Below are 17,048 nucleotides of genomic sequence, written 5' to 3' on the forward strand. Positions count from 1 at the left end.
CTCTCTCTGCCTGCCTCTCTGCCTACTTGTGATCTCTGTCTGTCAAATAAATAAATTAAAAAAAAAAAAATTTAGGGGCGCCTGGGTGGCTCAGTGGGTTGAAGCCTCTGCCTTCGGCTTGGGTCATGATCTCAGGGTCCTGGGATCGAGCCCCGCATCGGGCTCTCTGCTCAGTGGGGAGCCTGCTTCCCTTCCTCTCTCTCTCTGCCTGCCTCTCTGCCTATTTGTGATCTCTGTCTGTCAAATAAATAAATAAAAAACCTTTAAAAATTTTTTTTAAAAATTAAAAAAAAATTAAAAAAAAATTTAAATTGTGTCTACTGGCTACTTAATTAGATTGAATGTGGGTAATACTGGGTATTAGCGATATTTTCTCGTATTAAGACTTTAACATTTTCTCTGAATCATTTTTAAAGTTTAAAATATGGGCATTTTAACATTAATATTTTAAAAAATAACAAATAGGGGGGCCTGGTGGCTTAGCTGGTTAAGCAACTGCCTTTGGCTCGGGTCATGATCCTGCAGTCCCGCATACAGCTTCCTGCTCATCAGGGAGTCTGTTTCTCATTCTGATCCTCCCTTCTCTTGTGCTCTCTAAATAAATAAAATCTTAAAAAAAAAAGTGACAAATAAATTTAAAATATTTACATTTTAAACTTTTTAAAGATTTATTTATTTGAGAGACTGAGTGTGAGCAGGGGAAGGGGCAGGAGAGAATCCTCAAGCAGACCCGAGCATGGAGCCTGAAGTGGTGCTTGATCTCACCATCAATGAGATCATAACCTGAGCCAAAACCAAGAGTCAGGCGTTTAACTAACTGAGCCACATTTTTTTTAAGATTTTATTTATTTATTTGATAGAATGAAAGCAAGAGCAGGAACACAAGCAAGGGAAATGGGAGAGGGAAAGCAGGCTTTCCACTGAGCAGGAAGCCCGATGTGGGGCTCGATCCCAGGATGCTGGGATCATGACCTGAACTGAAGGCAGATGCCTAACCATCTGAGCCACCCAGGCGCCCGTGACTGAGCCACATTTTAAACTTTTTTTTTTTTTTTTTTTTTTTTTTTTTGGTGGGCAGCAAAGCAAGGTTTTGAGCAATAGTAAAATTACAGAATAATGGCCACAAAGCTCCCAAAGAGGGAGGGGACCTAAGAGGGTTGCCCACATTTTAAACTTTAAAAATGATTCAGAGAAAATGTTGAAGTCTTAATACAAGAAAATATTGCTAATACCCAGTATTTCCCATATTCAATCTAATTAAGTAGCCAGTAGACACAATTTAAAAAATCTATTTAAGAACTATAATCAAGGGGCTCCTGGGTCACTCAGTTGGTTAACCGTCTGCCTTTGGCTCAGGACATGATCCCAGGGTGCTGGGATCAAGCCCCGTGTCAGGCTCCCTGCTCAGTGGGGAGTCTGCTTCTCTCTCTCCCTCTGCAGCTCCCCCTGCTTATGCTCTCTCTCTCCATCAAATAAATAAAATCTTTAAAAAACAAACAAAAAAACCACTATTATCAGTTTGTGGAAAATGTCAAATAAGCTTATACTTTTTTTTTTTTTTTAAGATTTTATTTATTTATTTGACAGAGAGATCACAAGCAGGCAGAGAGGCAGGCAGAGGAGGAAGCAGGCTCCCCGCTGAGCAGAGAGCCCGACTCGGGGCTCGATCCCAGGACTCCGAGATCATGACCTGAGCCGAAGACAGCGGCTTAACCCACTGAGCCACCCAGGCGCCAAATAAGCTTATTCTTAAAAAAAAAAAAAAAAAGAATTTCATTCTTACTAATTAAGGTACAATTTTTCAGCATCTGAAGACTTTATTCAGTTAAGGACTTTTTTTTTTTTAAAAGATTTTATTTATTTGACAGAGAGAGAGATCACAAGTAGGCAGAGAGACAGGCAGAGAGAGAGGAAGGGAAGCAGGCTCCCCGACCAGCAGAGAAAGCCTGATGCAGGGCTCAATCCCAGTACCCTGGGATCATGCATGACCTGAGCCAAGGCAGAGGCTTTAACCCACTGAGCCACCCAGGTGCCCCAAGGACTTTTATTAGTAGATGTAAGAAACAAGAAATCTCCTCTTAAAATGCAGCAATATGATGTACTAGTGGTTAAAAATCTAGACTCTTGGGGGCACCTAACTGGCTCAGTCGGAAGAGCAGAGCATGCAACTCTTTATCTCAGGGTTGTGAGTTCAAGGCCACAGTGAGTATAGAGATTATTTAAATAAATAAATATCCAAAAAAAAAAAAAAAAAAAAAAAAAAAAGGCCCAGACTCTGGACTGGGTTTGAACCATGAACTAGCTATATGATCTTTAAACTGCCTAACTTCTCTACACATTAAAACTTCATCATCTGTAAAATGAAGATAATATGTGCCTACTTTATAGAGATGTTTTGAGGATTGCAGAGACAAAATACTTACCGATGATAGGCTTCTCGCCGGTACTTTTTCAGGGCATGCTTATCCATGTTAGCAGGCATATCCGCTGCATTCTGTAACCGATCACTCCAGGAGGTGGTCATTTTATTTCAATTGTATGCTGAATTCTAGAAAAGAAAATCAGTAATTTAGTGGCTTAATGTTAGTATCTATTTACTGTTACGATGTTTTAATTAGAAAAATTCTAGGGGCACCAGGTAGCTCAGTTGGTTAAGCATCTGACTCTTGATTTCAGCTCAGGTCATGATTTCAGGGTAATGAGGTTGAGCCCCGCATCAGGCTCTGTGCTGAGCAAGAAGCCTGGTTAAGATTCTCTTTGTTCTCCCTCAGCATCCACTCCCTCACACTCGCGCACTCTAATATATATATATATATATACATATATGCATATATATGTATATGTATATATATATATGCAAAAGATCTGATGTTTCATCAATAAAGATATACAGATGGCAAATAAGTACATGAAATGATGCTCAACACCATTTATCATCAGGGAAATGCAAAGTACCACCACAATAAGATTCTACTACATGGGGGTATAGTAGTACTGGTGTACGGTAGTGTGGTATAGTGTAGTACTGGCTGGCCCAGTCAGTTAAGCATCTGCCTTCAGCTCAGATCATGATCCCATGGTCCTGGGATCAAGCCCTACATAGGGCTCCCTGCTCAGCGGGGAGTCTGTTTCTTGCTCTGCTTTCTGCTCCCCTTACTTGTGCTCTGTCAAATAAATAAATAAAATCTTAAAAAAAAAAAAAAAAGATTCCACTACATGCCTGTTAGAGTATTTAAAATTTTAAAAAGACTGACCATGACAAACTTGGGTGAGGAAATAGAGCAACTAGTACTTTAATATACCACCAGTAAGACTATAAAAATGGTACAAACACTTTGGAAAAGTTTCCTATCTCTTTAAAAGTTAAACACATATCTACTTTATGTCCCAACCCTTCTAAGTAATTATCCAAGAGAAATGAAAGCATGTATCACGTAAAGACTTACACACAAATATTCACAGCAGCTTTGTTTGAAACATCCATAAACTAAAAACAACCCAAATGTCTATACAGGTGAAAGAACAAACTGTAGCATGCTCATACTACTTTGCAATAAAAAGAAATGAACTACTGAAAACATGAATACATTTCAAAATTATGCTGACTGAAAGCAGACAAGACATATTATATGATCCTATTTACATAAAATTCTAAAGAGTGCAAACTAATCTACAGTGACAGAAATAAGATCAGTGGTTCCCTAGGGGGAAGCAATAAGGCAAAGAGGGACCCAGGGAAACTTTTGGGAGGGATATGTTCATTATCTTAATTATGGTGACTGTTTCATGAGTGTATATATGTCAAAACTTACTGCACACTCTAAATTTGTGAAGTTTACTGTATGTATTTTTAATATATTTTTTAAAGGATTCTATTTATTTGAGACAGATACAGAGAGAAAGAGCATGAGCAGGGGGAGGAGCAGAGGAAGAGGGAGAAGCAGACTCCCCACTGAGCCAGGAGCCTGAAGTGGGGCTAGATCCCACAAGGACGTTAGGATCATGACCTGGGCCAAAGGCAGACACCCAGCCATCTGAGCCACCCAGGTGCCCCTACTGTATGTATTTATACCTCAGTGAAACTTTTTTAAAAGTCGGGTTTTTTTTTCTTTCCTTAAAAATTAAAGGTTGTAATTACACAAAGAAAGATTTCTCCCAAGTATTTTAACTTTTTTATTACTTTCCTCAAATTAATTGTAGCAAAAATTCAAAGCACTCTCCGGTCATTCATGGACTAAACAAAATATATTTTATTTTAAGAATTCAAGTTATACACTCTCAGCAAAGGTAACATCCAACTTCAGGGGTGCCTGGGTGGCTCGGTCTGTTAAGCCTCTGCCTTCAGCTTGGGTCATGATCTCAGGGTCCTAGGATCGAGCCCCACGTTGGCCTTCTCTGCTCAATGGAGAGTCTGCTTCTCCCTGTTCCTCTGCCCCTGCTGTGAGTGCACTCTCTCTCAAATAAATAAAATCTTTAAAAAAAACATAAAATTAAAGTGTAAACATAAAATGATTATCATTAATATGGGATAAAATCTGCCATGAAGTCTATACAGTTATGTGAAGGTAAGGGGGTTAAGATTGTCTTAAATCATCATCTTCAAACAATTCCTCACATATGACAATTTTAATATGATCTTATCATACATCTTAACATTACATGACAGACTTTTGAACTCTATCCACAGAATCAATCTATCTAATGCTTAACTATTTTTCATAGTAATATTAAAAGTAAAGATGAAGATGCTTTATCAACTGGCCAAAAAAAAAAAAGAGATTTCTATTAAGTAAGATACATTAAGTAAATATACATTTGTCACCTGTTTACAGTGTCAAGCTCGAGTAGTTTCTTTCACTAAGGTACAGCAATGACTAATACCGAATAAAAAGCTCAAATTTTAATTCCTTTCAAAAAATATGGTAGTTAGAAAATTCTTTGTTTCAACATAAAATAAACAGTCTGAATAGCAACAAGTGAAATGAACTTTCAAGCATTTGAAATACCATAGTTTCACGCTTTAAAAATATTTCAGGCAAAACATACTCCTTTCACCACTAACACCACCCTCCCCCCCAAAGGGAAACCAGCTGCCCCAACAGCTCCAGGCAACTGCGAAAAACAGGAAGCAAAGAGTAACTGAAACTGCAGGATAAACCTGGGTAGCAAAACCATTTTAAATGTTTCAGATCACATCAGTAATTCACTCGGAAAGGAGCAGCACTTGAGGGGCACCTGGGTGGTTCAGTCAGTTAAGCATCTGCCTTTGGCTTGGGTCATGATCCCGGAGCCCCGGGATTAAGTCCCGCTTTGGGCTCACTGCTAAGGGATGAGTCTGGTTCTCCCTCGCCCACTGCCCCTCCCCACCCCCCATGCTTTCTCACAAATAAATAAAATCTTAAAAAAAGAAAAAAAAAAAAGGAGTAGCTATTAAACACATTACGTAGCACAAGCCTATTCGGCAAAGTGTTTTACACTGCATATTGAACCAAATACTTATTTTTCAACAGATAATAGGGTAATGATAACAGTAAAATATGAACTCTTAGAGTTTTACTAAACTTGACTGGAATTTATTCTGTTTGAAATATAAAACTTGAGATTGCTAAGTTTTATAATCAACCATTCTAAGAACACTGCTCTGAAACTTGAATAAAAAGGATCACTTTGAATAGTTCCTTGAAATTTTCTCACCAGCTTGAAATTTATTTTAAGCTTCATAAATACAAATTTAGTTGCATATTAAACTAGTTTATAGAAAAAGAAGAGTTAAAGTTACATCCTCCATTTGTATGCCTGGTACTGAACTAAGTAGGCACATTGTGTTTGTGTATGTGTGTGCATACGTGTATAAAGTAATAAAATCACTTTATTATAGTTGACTTTTTAAAAACATTTCCAGGGGCGCCTGGGTGGCTCAGTGGATTAAAGCCTCTGCCTTCAGCTCAGGTCGTGATCCCGGGGTCCTGGGATCGAGCCCCACATTGGGCTCTCTGGGCAGCGGGGAGCCTGCTTCCCCTTCTCTCTCTCTCTGCCTGCCTCTCTGCCTACTTGTGATCTCTGTCAAATAAATAAATAAAATCTTTAAAAAAAATTTTTTTTTAAAATAAATAAATAAATAAATAAATAAATAAATAAATAAATAAAAACATTTCCAGGCATCTAAGCGGCTCAGCTGGTTAAGCATTTCCCTTCGGCTCAGGTCATGATCCCAGGGGCCTGGGACGGAGTCCCATGTCAGGCTCCCTGCTCCACAAGGAGTATGCTTCTCATTCACTATCTCGTTCTCTCTCTCTCTCTCAAATTAAAAAAAAAAAAAAAAAAAAAATTTTGTTTAAATAAATAAATAAAAACATTTCCTTTGTGGGGTACCTGGATAGCTCCATCAGTTAAGTCTCTGCCTTCGGCTCAGGTCATGATCCCAAGATCCTGGGATGGACCCCCACATGGAGCTTCCTGCTCATGGGGAGTCTGCTTTTCCCTCTCCCACTACCTCTACGCACCCCCAGCCCCACCTGAGAGCACTCTCTCGCTCTCTCAAACAATCGTTAAAAAAACAAATGAAAACATTTCCTTTGTTGTGATACAAAGGATACTTAACAAAATAACTGATAGGACCTTATTTCTGCTCTTACGTTCCAGCAACTTGGTAACAGCTTTAAATGTACAATCTATATAATTAACACAGGTTATATACGAACTATAAGGTATGTTGAACCGAAAGATACTGATAATACTGACTATACAGTAAGCCTTACCAATTAGTGCTATGGACCATTTCTACCAAGAGGAAAATGCACATATGTACAGTCAGCTTTACGAGCTGCTGCTGACAGTAAGGGAGAGACTTCTTCCCTACTACAATCCTTGATAAGTCTCTACTGTGGACATCTGTTTGGTAAGTAGGCACATTTTACACATAGCCCTTGAAAACCCTATTCCTTGACCAATGAGCAAGTAAAACCAAGGAAGTATAGTGGTCAGTTATTTTTTTTTTCAAGATTTTATTTATTTGACAGATCACAAGTAGGCAGAGAGGCAGGCAGAGAGAGTAAGGGAAGCAAGCAGGCTCCCCGCTGAGCAGAGAACCCGACGTGGGGCTCGATCCCAGAACCCCAGGATCATGACCTGAGCCGAAGGCAGAGGCTTTAACTCACTGAGCCACCCAGGAGCCCCAGTGATGAGTTATTTTTAACAATATGTGTGGCTTAGCCTCCCCTCTGTAACATGACCGCAAATAAACTAACTCACAAATACATTCTCTAGAAAACAAGGGAAGTCAGATCAAGGTTTAGATTAATTCATCTAAAAATACTGCTAAAAATCTAAATCATAGTATCTATAATTAATAGCACAGGGGCCAAGGGCTGGCTGCCCCAAGATGGGCCTCTTTGACATGAACATTATTTTGAGTTAAAAGCAGTCAAAGGGCACCTGGGTGGCTCAGTGGGTTAATGCCTCTGCCTTCGGCTCAGGTCATGATCTCAGGGTTCTGGGGTGGAGCCCCACATTGGGCTCTCTGCTCAGCAGGGAGCCTGCTTCCTCCTCCTCTTGCCTGCCTCTCCACCTACTTGTAATCTCTATCAAATAAATAAATTTTTTAAAAATTGGGGAAAAAAAAAAAAAAGGCAGTCAAAACCCAGCAGGTTCAGGAAAGCTCTTTACCTCCCCCTCAACTGCCTGCTTGCACCAAGAGAAAAGCTATTAACAGAGATTCCCCTAAGACACTTAGATACATAAGGCAATCTTTGTTTCTCTCAGGTTTCTGCTAATGGTCTTTCTGCCCTTTGTATCCTCAGGCCCTTAGCCCTCTCCTCAGCTCACACAAGCATCACGCTGCCTGTCTCTGGAATCTCTATGTCTGTGTGGATTGTCCCTATGTATGCTATTAAATTTGATTTTCTCCTGTTAATTTGTCTCATGTCAATCTGATTCTTCATCCAGCTAGGACTCTGAAGGGCAAAGAAAATTCTTCCTTCCTGACAATGGTGTCATCTCTAATCCAAAGAATTGCACTTTGAAAGAAACTATAGCTCTAAAAGTATTTTTGTAACTTTTGCTCCTTTTAATAATACTAAAAGTAATACATGGAAGAAAATAATAAAATAAAGTATTTTAAGATGTAGTAGTCAATCTTTCCCCCAAAGGGACACTTCTTAAAACTGCTGTATATAAACCGTGTTACATGTTTCATTAACTTCTGGCCTTTTGAATAGTTCATGACAGTTTTTTGTTCATTTTTCATTCCATTAGTTTCATTCAGTTCTATCATTTGCCCTGGACTATTCATTTCAGGAAAAGGCAAGCATTCATAGTTTGCACGCCAAGTGATATACACAGCTAACAAATTTCAACTAATAAACTCACACTTACCTATCCATGCATATTATTTGCTATCCTCTTACCTTGCTTCTTTTTCTTTTTTTTTTTTGCACATTAACACTTCCAGACATGATATATTTTGAGAGTCAGACCCTTTCTCTAAAATATAAGCTCTGTAAGGGTGAGATTTGTTTCGTTTGTTGCCGTAACCCCAGTTCCTTTAACAGTAGACTTGATACAGACAGGCAGAAACAAATGGAACTAAACCTCTACACTTGGAGGTCTTTGCTTTTTAGAAGCTAGTTCTTGTGTAAGCCTGAAAAATGCAAGAATATTGCACAATTTCCTTTTAATGCTCTAAATAAGTCTTTGTGAAATCTCACTTTTGGTTCAGAAACACAAGATTCTTGGCTTGATTAACGTAATATTTTGCTAACATTTCAACATCAGGCCTTGGAACAAAGGTTCCTTGTTCTCTGATAGAAAATAACAAAACTGAGATCTTGTCAAGGGAGAAATGAAGTACCTGTTGCCTTGACAATTGGTTTTTCTTCAAGCAATAACATGCTCCAATCTCTAGTCTGAAACTAACTGGAAAATATAAATTTATTTCATCTATTCCTAAAGTTCCTAAATATATACAAACAAGACCTGAATTTTGTTAATGTTCTTCTCTTCAACATTCTACTGCTGCTACTCCTAGAAATCTGTTACCTCAGCCCTATCACAGAGAAGGCTATATATCGGTTCTACATCAGCATATGAAGGCTGCTTCTTTTATTTTTAATCTTTTAAGTTTTTGTTGGTTTTTTTTTTAATTTGACAGAGAGAGATCACAAGTAGGCAGAGAGGCAGGCAGAGGGAGAGGAGGAAGCAGGCTCCCCACTGAGCAGAGAGCCTGATGTGGGGTTCGATCCCAGGACACCGAGACCATGACCAGAGCCAAAGGCAGAGGCTTAACCCACTGAGCCACCCAGGCGACCCTGAAGGCTGGTTCTAACTAAATGTTTTGAGTAATGTAAGACCTTCTACAATAACATGGTCATTGACACAAAGAACAAGTATGTAAAGAAAACATTTTAAATGAATGGGTGGGAGGATATGTAGTATGCCATCTATTTCTTCAAAACATTGCCGTAACTAACTATGGTCTTTCAAAAGCATAAAGGTAATGAAGCCTAACAGTTTTTACAATCAGCCAATATAAAGTCTTTTCCACCTTCAGTAATGATTCTTAAATATTCTTTTAAAAAGGAGGCAAAAAAAAAAAAGTCTGATTTCAAAATGAATGAATTCTTTTACTGATGAATTCCTGGCTCACCATTACACTGTTGTACCTATTACCTTTCCTCTCACAAAATAAAAAAATAAAAATAAAAATCAGAAAGTCAGAAATAATCACAGTATTTCTACCTCTTGGTTTATAAATTCACATTTATGGATTAGTCTGCTTATTTGGTAAAAATTCAGAGATGTGTAAGTTCAATGCCTTAATAACCCTAACTTAACAACTAACATTTAACATTTACTAAGTGCTCACCTTTTTCACATATTATTTTAAGCACTATACATATTTTTCTGACTTCTCACAACCATGTGAGTTAGGTGCTATTCTCTCTGTCATTCAAAGAAGAAAAGAGCGTACTGAAGTTAAATAATTTGACCTATGTCATAGAATTATACTTGTGATGAAGAGCATAGATTCTAAAGCCACACTGCCTGGGTTCAAAACCTGACTCCAACACTAATTAGCTCTATGACTGAGCAAATTACACAATCTCTTCAGCTTCTTCCACTCTAAAATAGTCAGAGTTGGAACAAGGATTCAATCCATTAATAAGTGCAAGGTACTAAGAACAATGGCTAATACATAGTGCTTAATCATTTATTATTTATAATGGTAGAGGCTGCAATGTTTAACACTTGCAGCTTCTGCACAATGTAGAACAGCAGTCCCCGCCCCTTATCCATGGTTTCCCTTTCCAAGGTTTCAGTTACCCATGGTCAGCTGCAGTCCCCAGAAGCAGATGATCCTCCTTCTATAGTCAGAAGGTCAATAGTAGCTTAAGGTCACGTAACAATGCCTACGTCATTCACTTCATCTCATTACGTAGATATTTTATCATTTCATGTCATCACAAGAAGGGTGAGGGCAGTACAAGAAGATAATTTAGAAGACATTACATTCACAGAACTTTTATTATAGTTTTGTTCCACAAAACAACTGGCCTGGGTTCTTCAAATATATTAATATTATGAAAACAAACAAAAAGCTGGACCTGCTGTGGATTAAAAGTAATTACAAGGACATGACAACTAAACACAATTCATGATCTTTGACTAGATCCAGGACCAAGGGTTCGAGTGGAGAACTATAAAGTTCATTTGGGGCGGGAGGTGGGGAGGCTTGGAGAACTTAGTTGGTTAAGTGACTGACTCTTGATCTCAGAATGGTGAGTTCAAGCCCTGCATTGAGGTCCACACCAGACCTACTTTAAAAAAAAAAAAAAAAAAAAGTTATTATTGGGGGCAAATGTGCAACTTTTAATATGCACCAGATAATAGATAACAATGTTACCTCCATGTTAAACATGTAATTTTATAGGACATCTTTGTTTTCAGGATATTCAAGTAGATCTTTTGAGGAATGAAGTGTCATGATGTCTGCAACTTACTTTTTTTCAGGAAAAAAAATCTATAAATGAAAGATAAATGTAGCAACATTAACTGGTGAATCCAGATGAAAGGTAAATTTATTGAGCTATTACTGCCCTTTCTTATATTGAAATTTTGCAAATGGTTGAAAAAAAATGTAAAACCTCTGCACAATGAGAGACTAAACACTGAGAAGGTATTTGCTACACTATAAATAAGAGGATTAGTAAATAAAGAGTTATGAACTAATGACGGAAAAGCAAACCAACAGAAGCAGTTTACAGAAAGGAAATCTTATAATAAATGATGTGAAGAAGCTCAACCTCACATATGATCAGGGAAAAGCCAATTAAAATAAAATTTGATTTCATTTTAAAATTTAAAAGTCTACACAATATTAGTGTTTATAAGGATATTGCAAAATAGGAACCCTCACAAACTGCTATTGATTATTTAGTATTTTGGAAATAATTTGGCATTATCTAATAAAGTTAAAAGATCTTCATACTCTACAATCTAAGATTTTCGTAAGTTAAGAACTGTCTCACATATGTAAACAACATGAAAATCCAAGAATGTTTATGCTTCGTTAATAGCAAAAAAAAAAAACAAAAAAAAAAAACAGACTAAAAATAAAATCTTTTAAAAAGGAGGGGGGCGCCTGGGTGGCTCAGTGGGTTGAGCCTCTGCCTTCAGCTCAGGTCATAATCCTAGGGTTCTGGGATCGAGCCCCACATTGGGCTCTCTGCTCAGCAGGGAGCCTGCTTCCCCCTCTCTCTCTGCCTGCCTCTCTACCTACTTGTGATCTCTCTTTCTCTATCAAATAAATAAAAATAACATCTTTTAAAAAAAAATCAGAAACACCTAAAACTCCATAAACAAACTGGTTTATTCATATAATGCAACACTACAGAGCGATTAAAATTAATGAACTAAAGTCTTATCAACATGGACACATATTATAAACAACGCTGGGGTGCCCAGGTGGCTCAGTCAGTTAAATACTTGACCCTTGATTTCGGCTCACGTCATGATCTCAGGGTCCTGGGATTGAGCCCCGAGTTGGGCTCCCCAGGAGTCTGCCTCTCCCTCTATCCCTCCCGCTCCATGCTCTCTCTTGCTCACTCACTCTCCAATAAAATCTTTTTTAAAATGTTTAACTAAAAAAAAAAGTTGCAAAATCATATGTATAATGTATTAAATAAGAGGAGTATATGTACTAGTGGTGGCTGGGTGGCTCAGTCAGTGAAGCGTCCAACTCAATCTCAGCTCAAATCCTGATCTCAGGGTTGTGCGTTCAAGCCCCATGCTGGGCTCCAAGCTGGGCATGGAGCCTACTTAAAAAAAAAAAAAAAAACCACACACACACACACACACACACACACACACACACACACACACACACACGGTAGGAACTAATAGTTCAACACTCTCCAAGTCAATTTAATCCTTCTGATTCTGTATTCCACCTAAAAAGAGGGCAGTTTTGCTGCTCTGCTGACAATTTTGCTATTTTTATTGTTTTTCATTGGCTTATTGCTAAAGTTGTTTTCCATTTAAGAAAGAATGAGACACACATGGGTGGCTCAGCGGTTAAGTGTCTGCCTTCACCTCAGGTCATGATCCCAGAGTTCCACCTCGAACTCCCTATTCAGTGGGGAGTCTGCTTCCCCCTCTGCCCCCTCCCCCCGCTTGCGCATGCACACACACACACTCTGTCAAATAAATAACTAAAATCTTTTTTGAAAAAAACGAACAAAAAGCCACTGCAAACTCTGGTAACCAATCACAGAACACAACCAAATTTCAAATAATAATAAGTCATATAAGATTTACTGTGTCAGGTGACAAGAAATTCAGTAATCTATAACAATTTGCAATCAACATCCTTAAAGCAAAGAACTTTTAGGGGCATCTGGGTTACTCTGTCCATTGACCATCTGACTCTTGGCTTCAGGTCATGATCTCAGGGTTGTGAGACTGAGCCCTGAATTGGGCTACCAGCTCCGCAGGGAGTCTACTCAAGATTCTCTCACCTTCTCCCTCTGCCCCTCCCTCCACTCACATATTTTTTTTTCCTCTCTCTAGAATAAATAAATCTCTAAAGGAGAGAACTTTTTTAGGTCTGAACCTAAAAAACAAAACAAACACCTACCACTCATTACAAAAAATTATCTTGGGGCACCTGGATGGCTCAGTGGGTTAAGCATCTGCGTTCAACTCAGGACATGATCGCGGGATCCTGGGATAGAGCCCCAAAGCCGGGCTCCCTGCTCATTAGGGAGCCTGCTTTTCCCTCTCCCCGACTCTTGCTCTTGCTCTGACTCTTGCTCTTGCTCTTTCTCGCTCTCTCTCAGAATAATAAAACCTTTATTTAAAAAAAAAAAGATTATCTTACTTCATTGTGCTGTATCTTCCAAAAATCTACATAGCCTATCTTGTAAGCAGCTTATCAGAAATTCTATCTCTAGCTTTATCTCATACTATTACTCTACCACATACTTTTAGTGAGAGCAACCTATTCATTAAACCCTCAATATATCCACCTTCGCATCTTCTTACTCTCCTGTCATCATCACTCATGCTTTTCTGATCCCACCAACATGCAGTAACATCCCCACTCTGAACAAAAAACAGTGAGAGTTAACATTTATAATTTAATGTATGCCAGTATTGCTTCAATGGAATTATCCCACTTAATCCATACAACCCTGTGAAATTTGTTCTATTTCCCCCTTTTTCGTGGTGAGAGAAACTAAGTGAGGTCTTCCACCTTCTCCAAGGTTGCATGGCTGGTTAAGTTGCAAGCCAGATCTCAAACCCAGACTCCAAAAACCACACTCTCAAACATATGTGATGCTATCTCCTGGCTCAAAGTATTGAAGGGCTTTATTGCTCAAATGTCACTGAGCATATGCCCTGTGATATTTAACATTTTGTGTTCCCAAATGTTGTCTAAGTGGCTCAAAATACTACATTCCTTCAACAAAAATTTACTGAGAGCCTGTATGCCAGGCACTGTTGACTACTGGGTATAAAAGTATGTTACAGAGCCTTTACAAATGAAAAGTAGATGAATTCTTCAGATACATGGACATCCCAGAAAGTGGGTAAATGAAAATTAAAAATATGTACATAACAACTGAAACTACATAAAAACTATGTTTAAATAGGAATTGGAAAAAGAACATAGTTATACATCATATGATAAAGTTGGGGTCTGTTTCTTGTTCTGCTATTTCATTGAATTAAGCTTTTTGTTAAAAAAGCTAAGCAATGAAAAGATGTATTTAAAGAAAAAAAAGGCTTAAGTGCTTTCTTCCATAAAACAGCAAAAACAGGGGCGCCTGCGTGGCTCAGTGGGTTAAGCCTCTGCCTTCGACTCAGGTCGCGATCTCAGAGTCCTGGAATCGCGCCCCGCATTGGGCTCTCTGCTCAACGAGGAACCTGCTTCCCCCTCTCTCTCTGCCTGCCTCTCTGCTGACTTGTGATCCCTCTCTCTCTGTGTCAAGTAAATAAATAAAATCTTTAAAAAAAAACCAAAACAGCAAAAACAGCCTAGAGACAGATGAATGAACATCCCTAACATTCCACTGTAATCTGGCTTTCTTTAGGAAGATAACACCTATTGTCAGTACTAAGGCTTGCAGATACCATCAGTAAATATCTCTCTATACAAATCTTCCTACAATAATAAACTTTTGGAAACCTGTAGCTAATTGTAAATTTTCATAGCATGGAATCAAGTCTTAGTACTGAAGGAAACCCGGGTGCCTGGGTGGCTCAGTCCCTTAACCGTCTGCCTTCAGCTCAAATTTTGATCCCAGGGTCCTGGGTACAAGCCCTCCATCAAGGTCCTTGCTCAGCGGGAAGCCTACTTCTCTGTCTGCCTCTTCCCCAGCTTGTGTGCTGACAAATAAAATCCTCAAAAACAAACCAAAAAACTGGAAGAAACCTTGCAGAACTCTCCTTCAGCCCTCTTTTTACAGACTGATTACTAAATTCTTAAATCTAAATGCAGCAACAACCTATAAGAGCTGAAATTGTAGCAGCTTATATTGCAAAAGAAATGCATTTCAGAAGTAGTCTGTCTGTGCTAGCATCAACCCATCATGCAGAGGCCTGAAGGTCTTCATCTGGATAAATTCTAACCATGGTTGAGAAGTGTCCCAGTAGGGACTCCTAGATGGCTCAGTGGTAGAGCAGGCGACTCTTGATCTCAGGGTTGTGAGTTGGAGCCCCACATTTGGGCGTGAAGCCTACTAAAATAAAATTAAATTAAGAAAAAAAAAAGAGTGTCGTGGTAACTATCTAAAAGGACCTCAATCACATTAAGTCTCCACGGTAAACGGTACTGTTTCAACATTCTTCCTTGCGGGTTACACTTAGAATTTGCATCCTCTGTCTTAAGAGGCAAAATGAACAGTGTGCAGACATTACAAAACAAACACAGTTCAATCAAGAACCTGTCTGCACCCGGACACGCATGGGCGCACGCACGCACACAACCCTATAAAGGTGACCAGTCACTGCGGATCACTGTACTTACATCCCTCAAACATAACGGCCCCAACGCCCACAGCTCTACCTACTGCTTTTAAAAGCTGAGGCCTACTGGCGTCAAAACCTCCAAACGTTTTGCTTACAACGAATGGTTCAGGCCTCAGATCTGCATCTCCCCTGGGCTTTCACCAGCTTCAGGGTACCCCAAGGAAAAAAAAAAAAAAAAGAAAGAAAGCAACGGTCCGCCCCCAGACAGCTGACGCCTGACTTGGGAGCCGTTTGGAAATAACGAGCTTGGTTTTTGTGGCGGCTCGCGATTCAACGTGAGCTTTCCAGGAAGTGCTGCAAACGACAAAACTGGAATGTGGGCTATCAGGCCGGCAATTTCCTGCGGCTCTGGCGAAAACGTTGTCAACCTCGCCTACCACGGCGGTCCGCTAGTTCCTTGGGGGCCACCCGGAACGCGCAGGGGGTGAAGCCCTGGAAGGGGGGCGGGAAGGCTGGCCTCCGCTGCCTACGGGAGGAAGGCGGCGTCCTCCGGAAAAAAATAACCAGAACTCAGTAAAGAAGGATCCGCCTGAGGCGAGATGGGGGCTGCCACGGGCGTTAGAAAGCGGGGGGACCGGACACGGCGAGGCTGGCTCTGAGGAGACCAAGGGCCGCGCTCCGAGGGTAAGGCGGGTCCCCGCGAGCCGACCGCAGGGAAACAATGGCGCGAGCGTGACGTGGGGCTGGGGGCGTCGCCGCGGAGGCTTGGGCCGCTCTGAGGCGGGGGCCAGCTGGGGATAGGTGTGGGGGTGGGGGGCGACATGCGGGCACGAGGGTGTCGAGTCCGCGGGCGCTGGGATGTAGGAGAGGGGCCGGAGGGGCGCAGCGGACAGGGTGGGGCCGGGGCAGGGGCAGGGGCAGGCGGCGTCTCCCGGTCCCAACACGCGCGCTCTGCCGCGCACCCTCCCTGCCTCCCTCGCTCGCTCGCTCGCCCGCTCCCTCCCCGCCCTCCTGCGAGTCCCGCCGCACTCACCGCTCCGCCGCTCGGCAGCAATCCCAGCGCGCAACTGCAGCAGCCGCCGGGGCGCGCTCCTTCCCCGCCCGCGCCGCCCCGGCGCCGCCCCCAGCTCGCGCCCGGCCAGGGACCGGCGTGCTGTTCTTTCCGCAGGTCCGCCGAAGAATCAGGCCGCCGCGACGCTCCCTAGCAGCACAGACGGAGAGGAGCCCGGTTGCGGGCGTGAGCCTGGGGCCCTAGCGCGGGTTTTCGAGATCCACAAACCACAGAACAGCAGTTGTTGACGAGCTGTGGGATAAGGCACATTGACAACCCTTACATGTCTTTTAGGTCTCCATCCCTTGGCTTTGTGCCCGGCCCCTCAGCAAGACCCCACCACCTTGCCTTGGTCTATACACCAACACTTTCCCTTAAGGGGATGGGGCATCCTTTATCTCCTGGTCAAACAGACCTTAGACCCCTTCTGGTTCAGAAGGGACACACTGAGCCACCCAGGTGCCCCTGTAATTGAATATTTTAGTAGTGTGTTTTTTTTTTTTCCTCAGTGATAAGATTCGGGGTACTT

At 40.9% G+C, this 17,048-nt stretch overlaps 1 protein-coding gene across 2 annotated transcripts in view; it reads right to left on the reverse strand.

The window, feature by feature from the left end:
- LOC111144716 (5'-nucleotidase, cytosolic II) overlaps positions 1-16,563 on the reverse strand; it is a 90,963-nt gene extending 74,400 nt beyond the window's left edge. Inside the window, exons 1-2 of one of the 2 annotated variants that reach the window (XM_022499158.1) lie at positions 16,502-16,563; positions 2,424-2,548 (exon numbers count right to left, since the gene is read on the reverse strand). In XM_022499158.1, the coding sequence (XP_022354866.1) occupies positions 2,424-2,524 (101 nt within the window). In that variant the 5' untranslated portion in view covers positions 2,525-2,548; positions 16,502-16,563. The remainder of the gene's footprint in view (positions 1-2,423; positions 2,549-16,501) is intronic. The other variant, XM_022499157.1, reaches the window with a different exon arrangement.
- Positions 16,564-17,048: the final 485 nt, after the last annotated feature.

This window comes from Enhydra lutris, unplaced genomic scaffold (assembly GCF_002288905.1).
Source record: "Enhydra lutris kenyoni isolate GAN:26980312 unplaced genomic scaffold, ASM228890v2 scaffoldscaffold12, whole genome shotgun sequence".
NCBI lineage: Eukaryota > Metazoa > Chordata > Mammalia > Carnivora > Mustelidae > Enhydra > Enhydra lutris.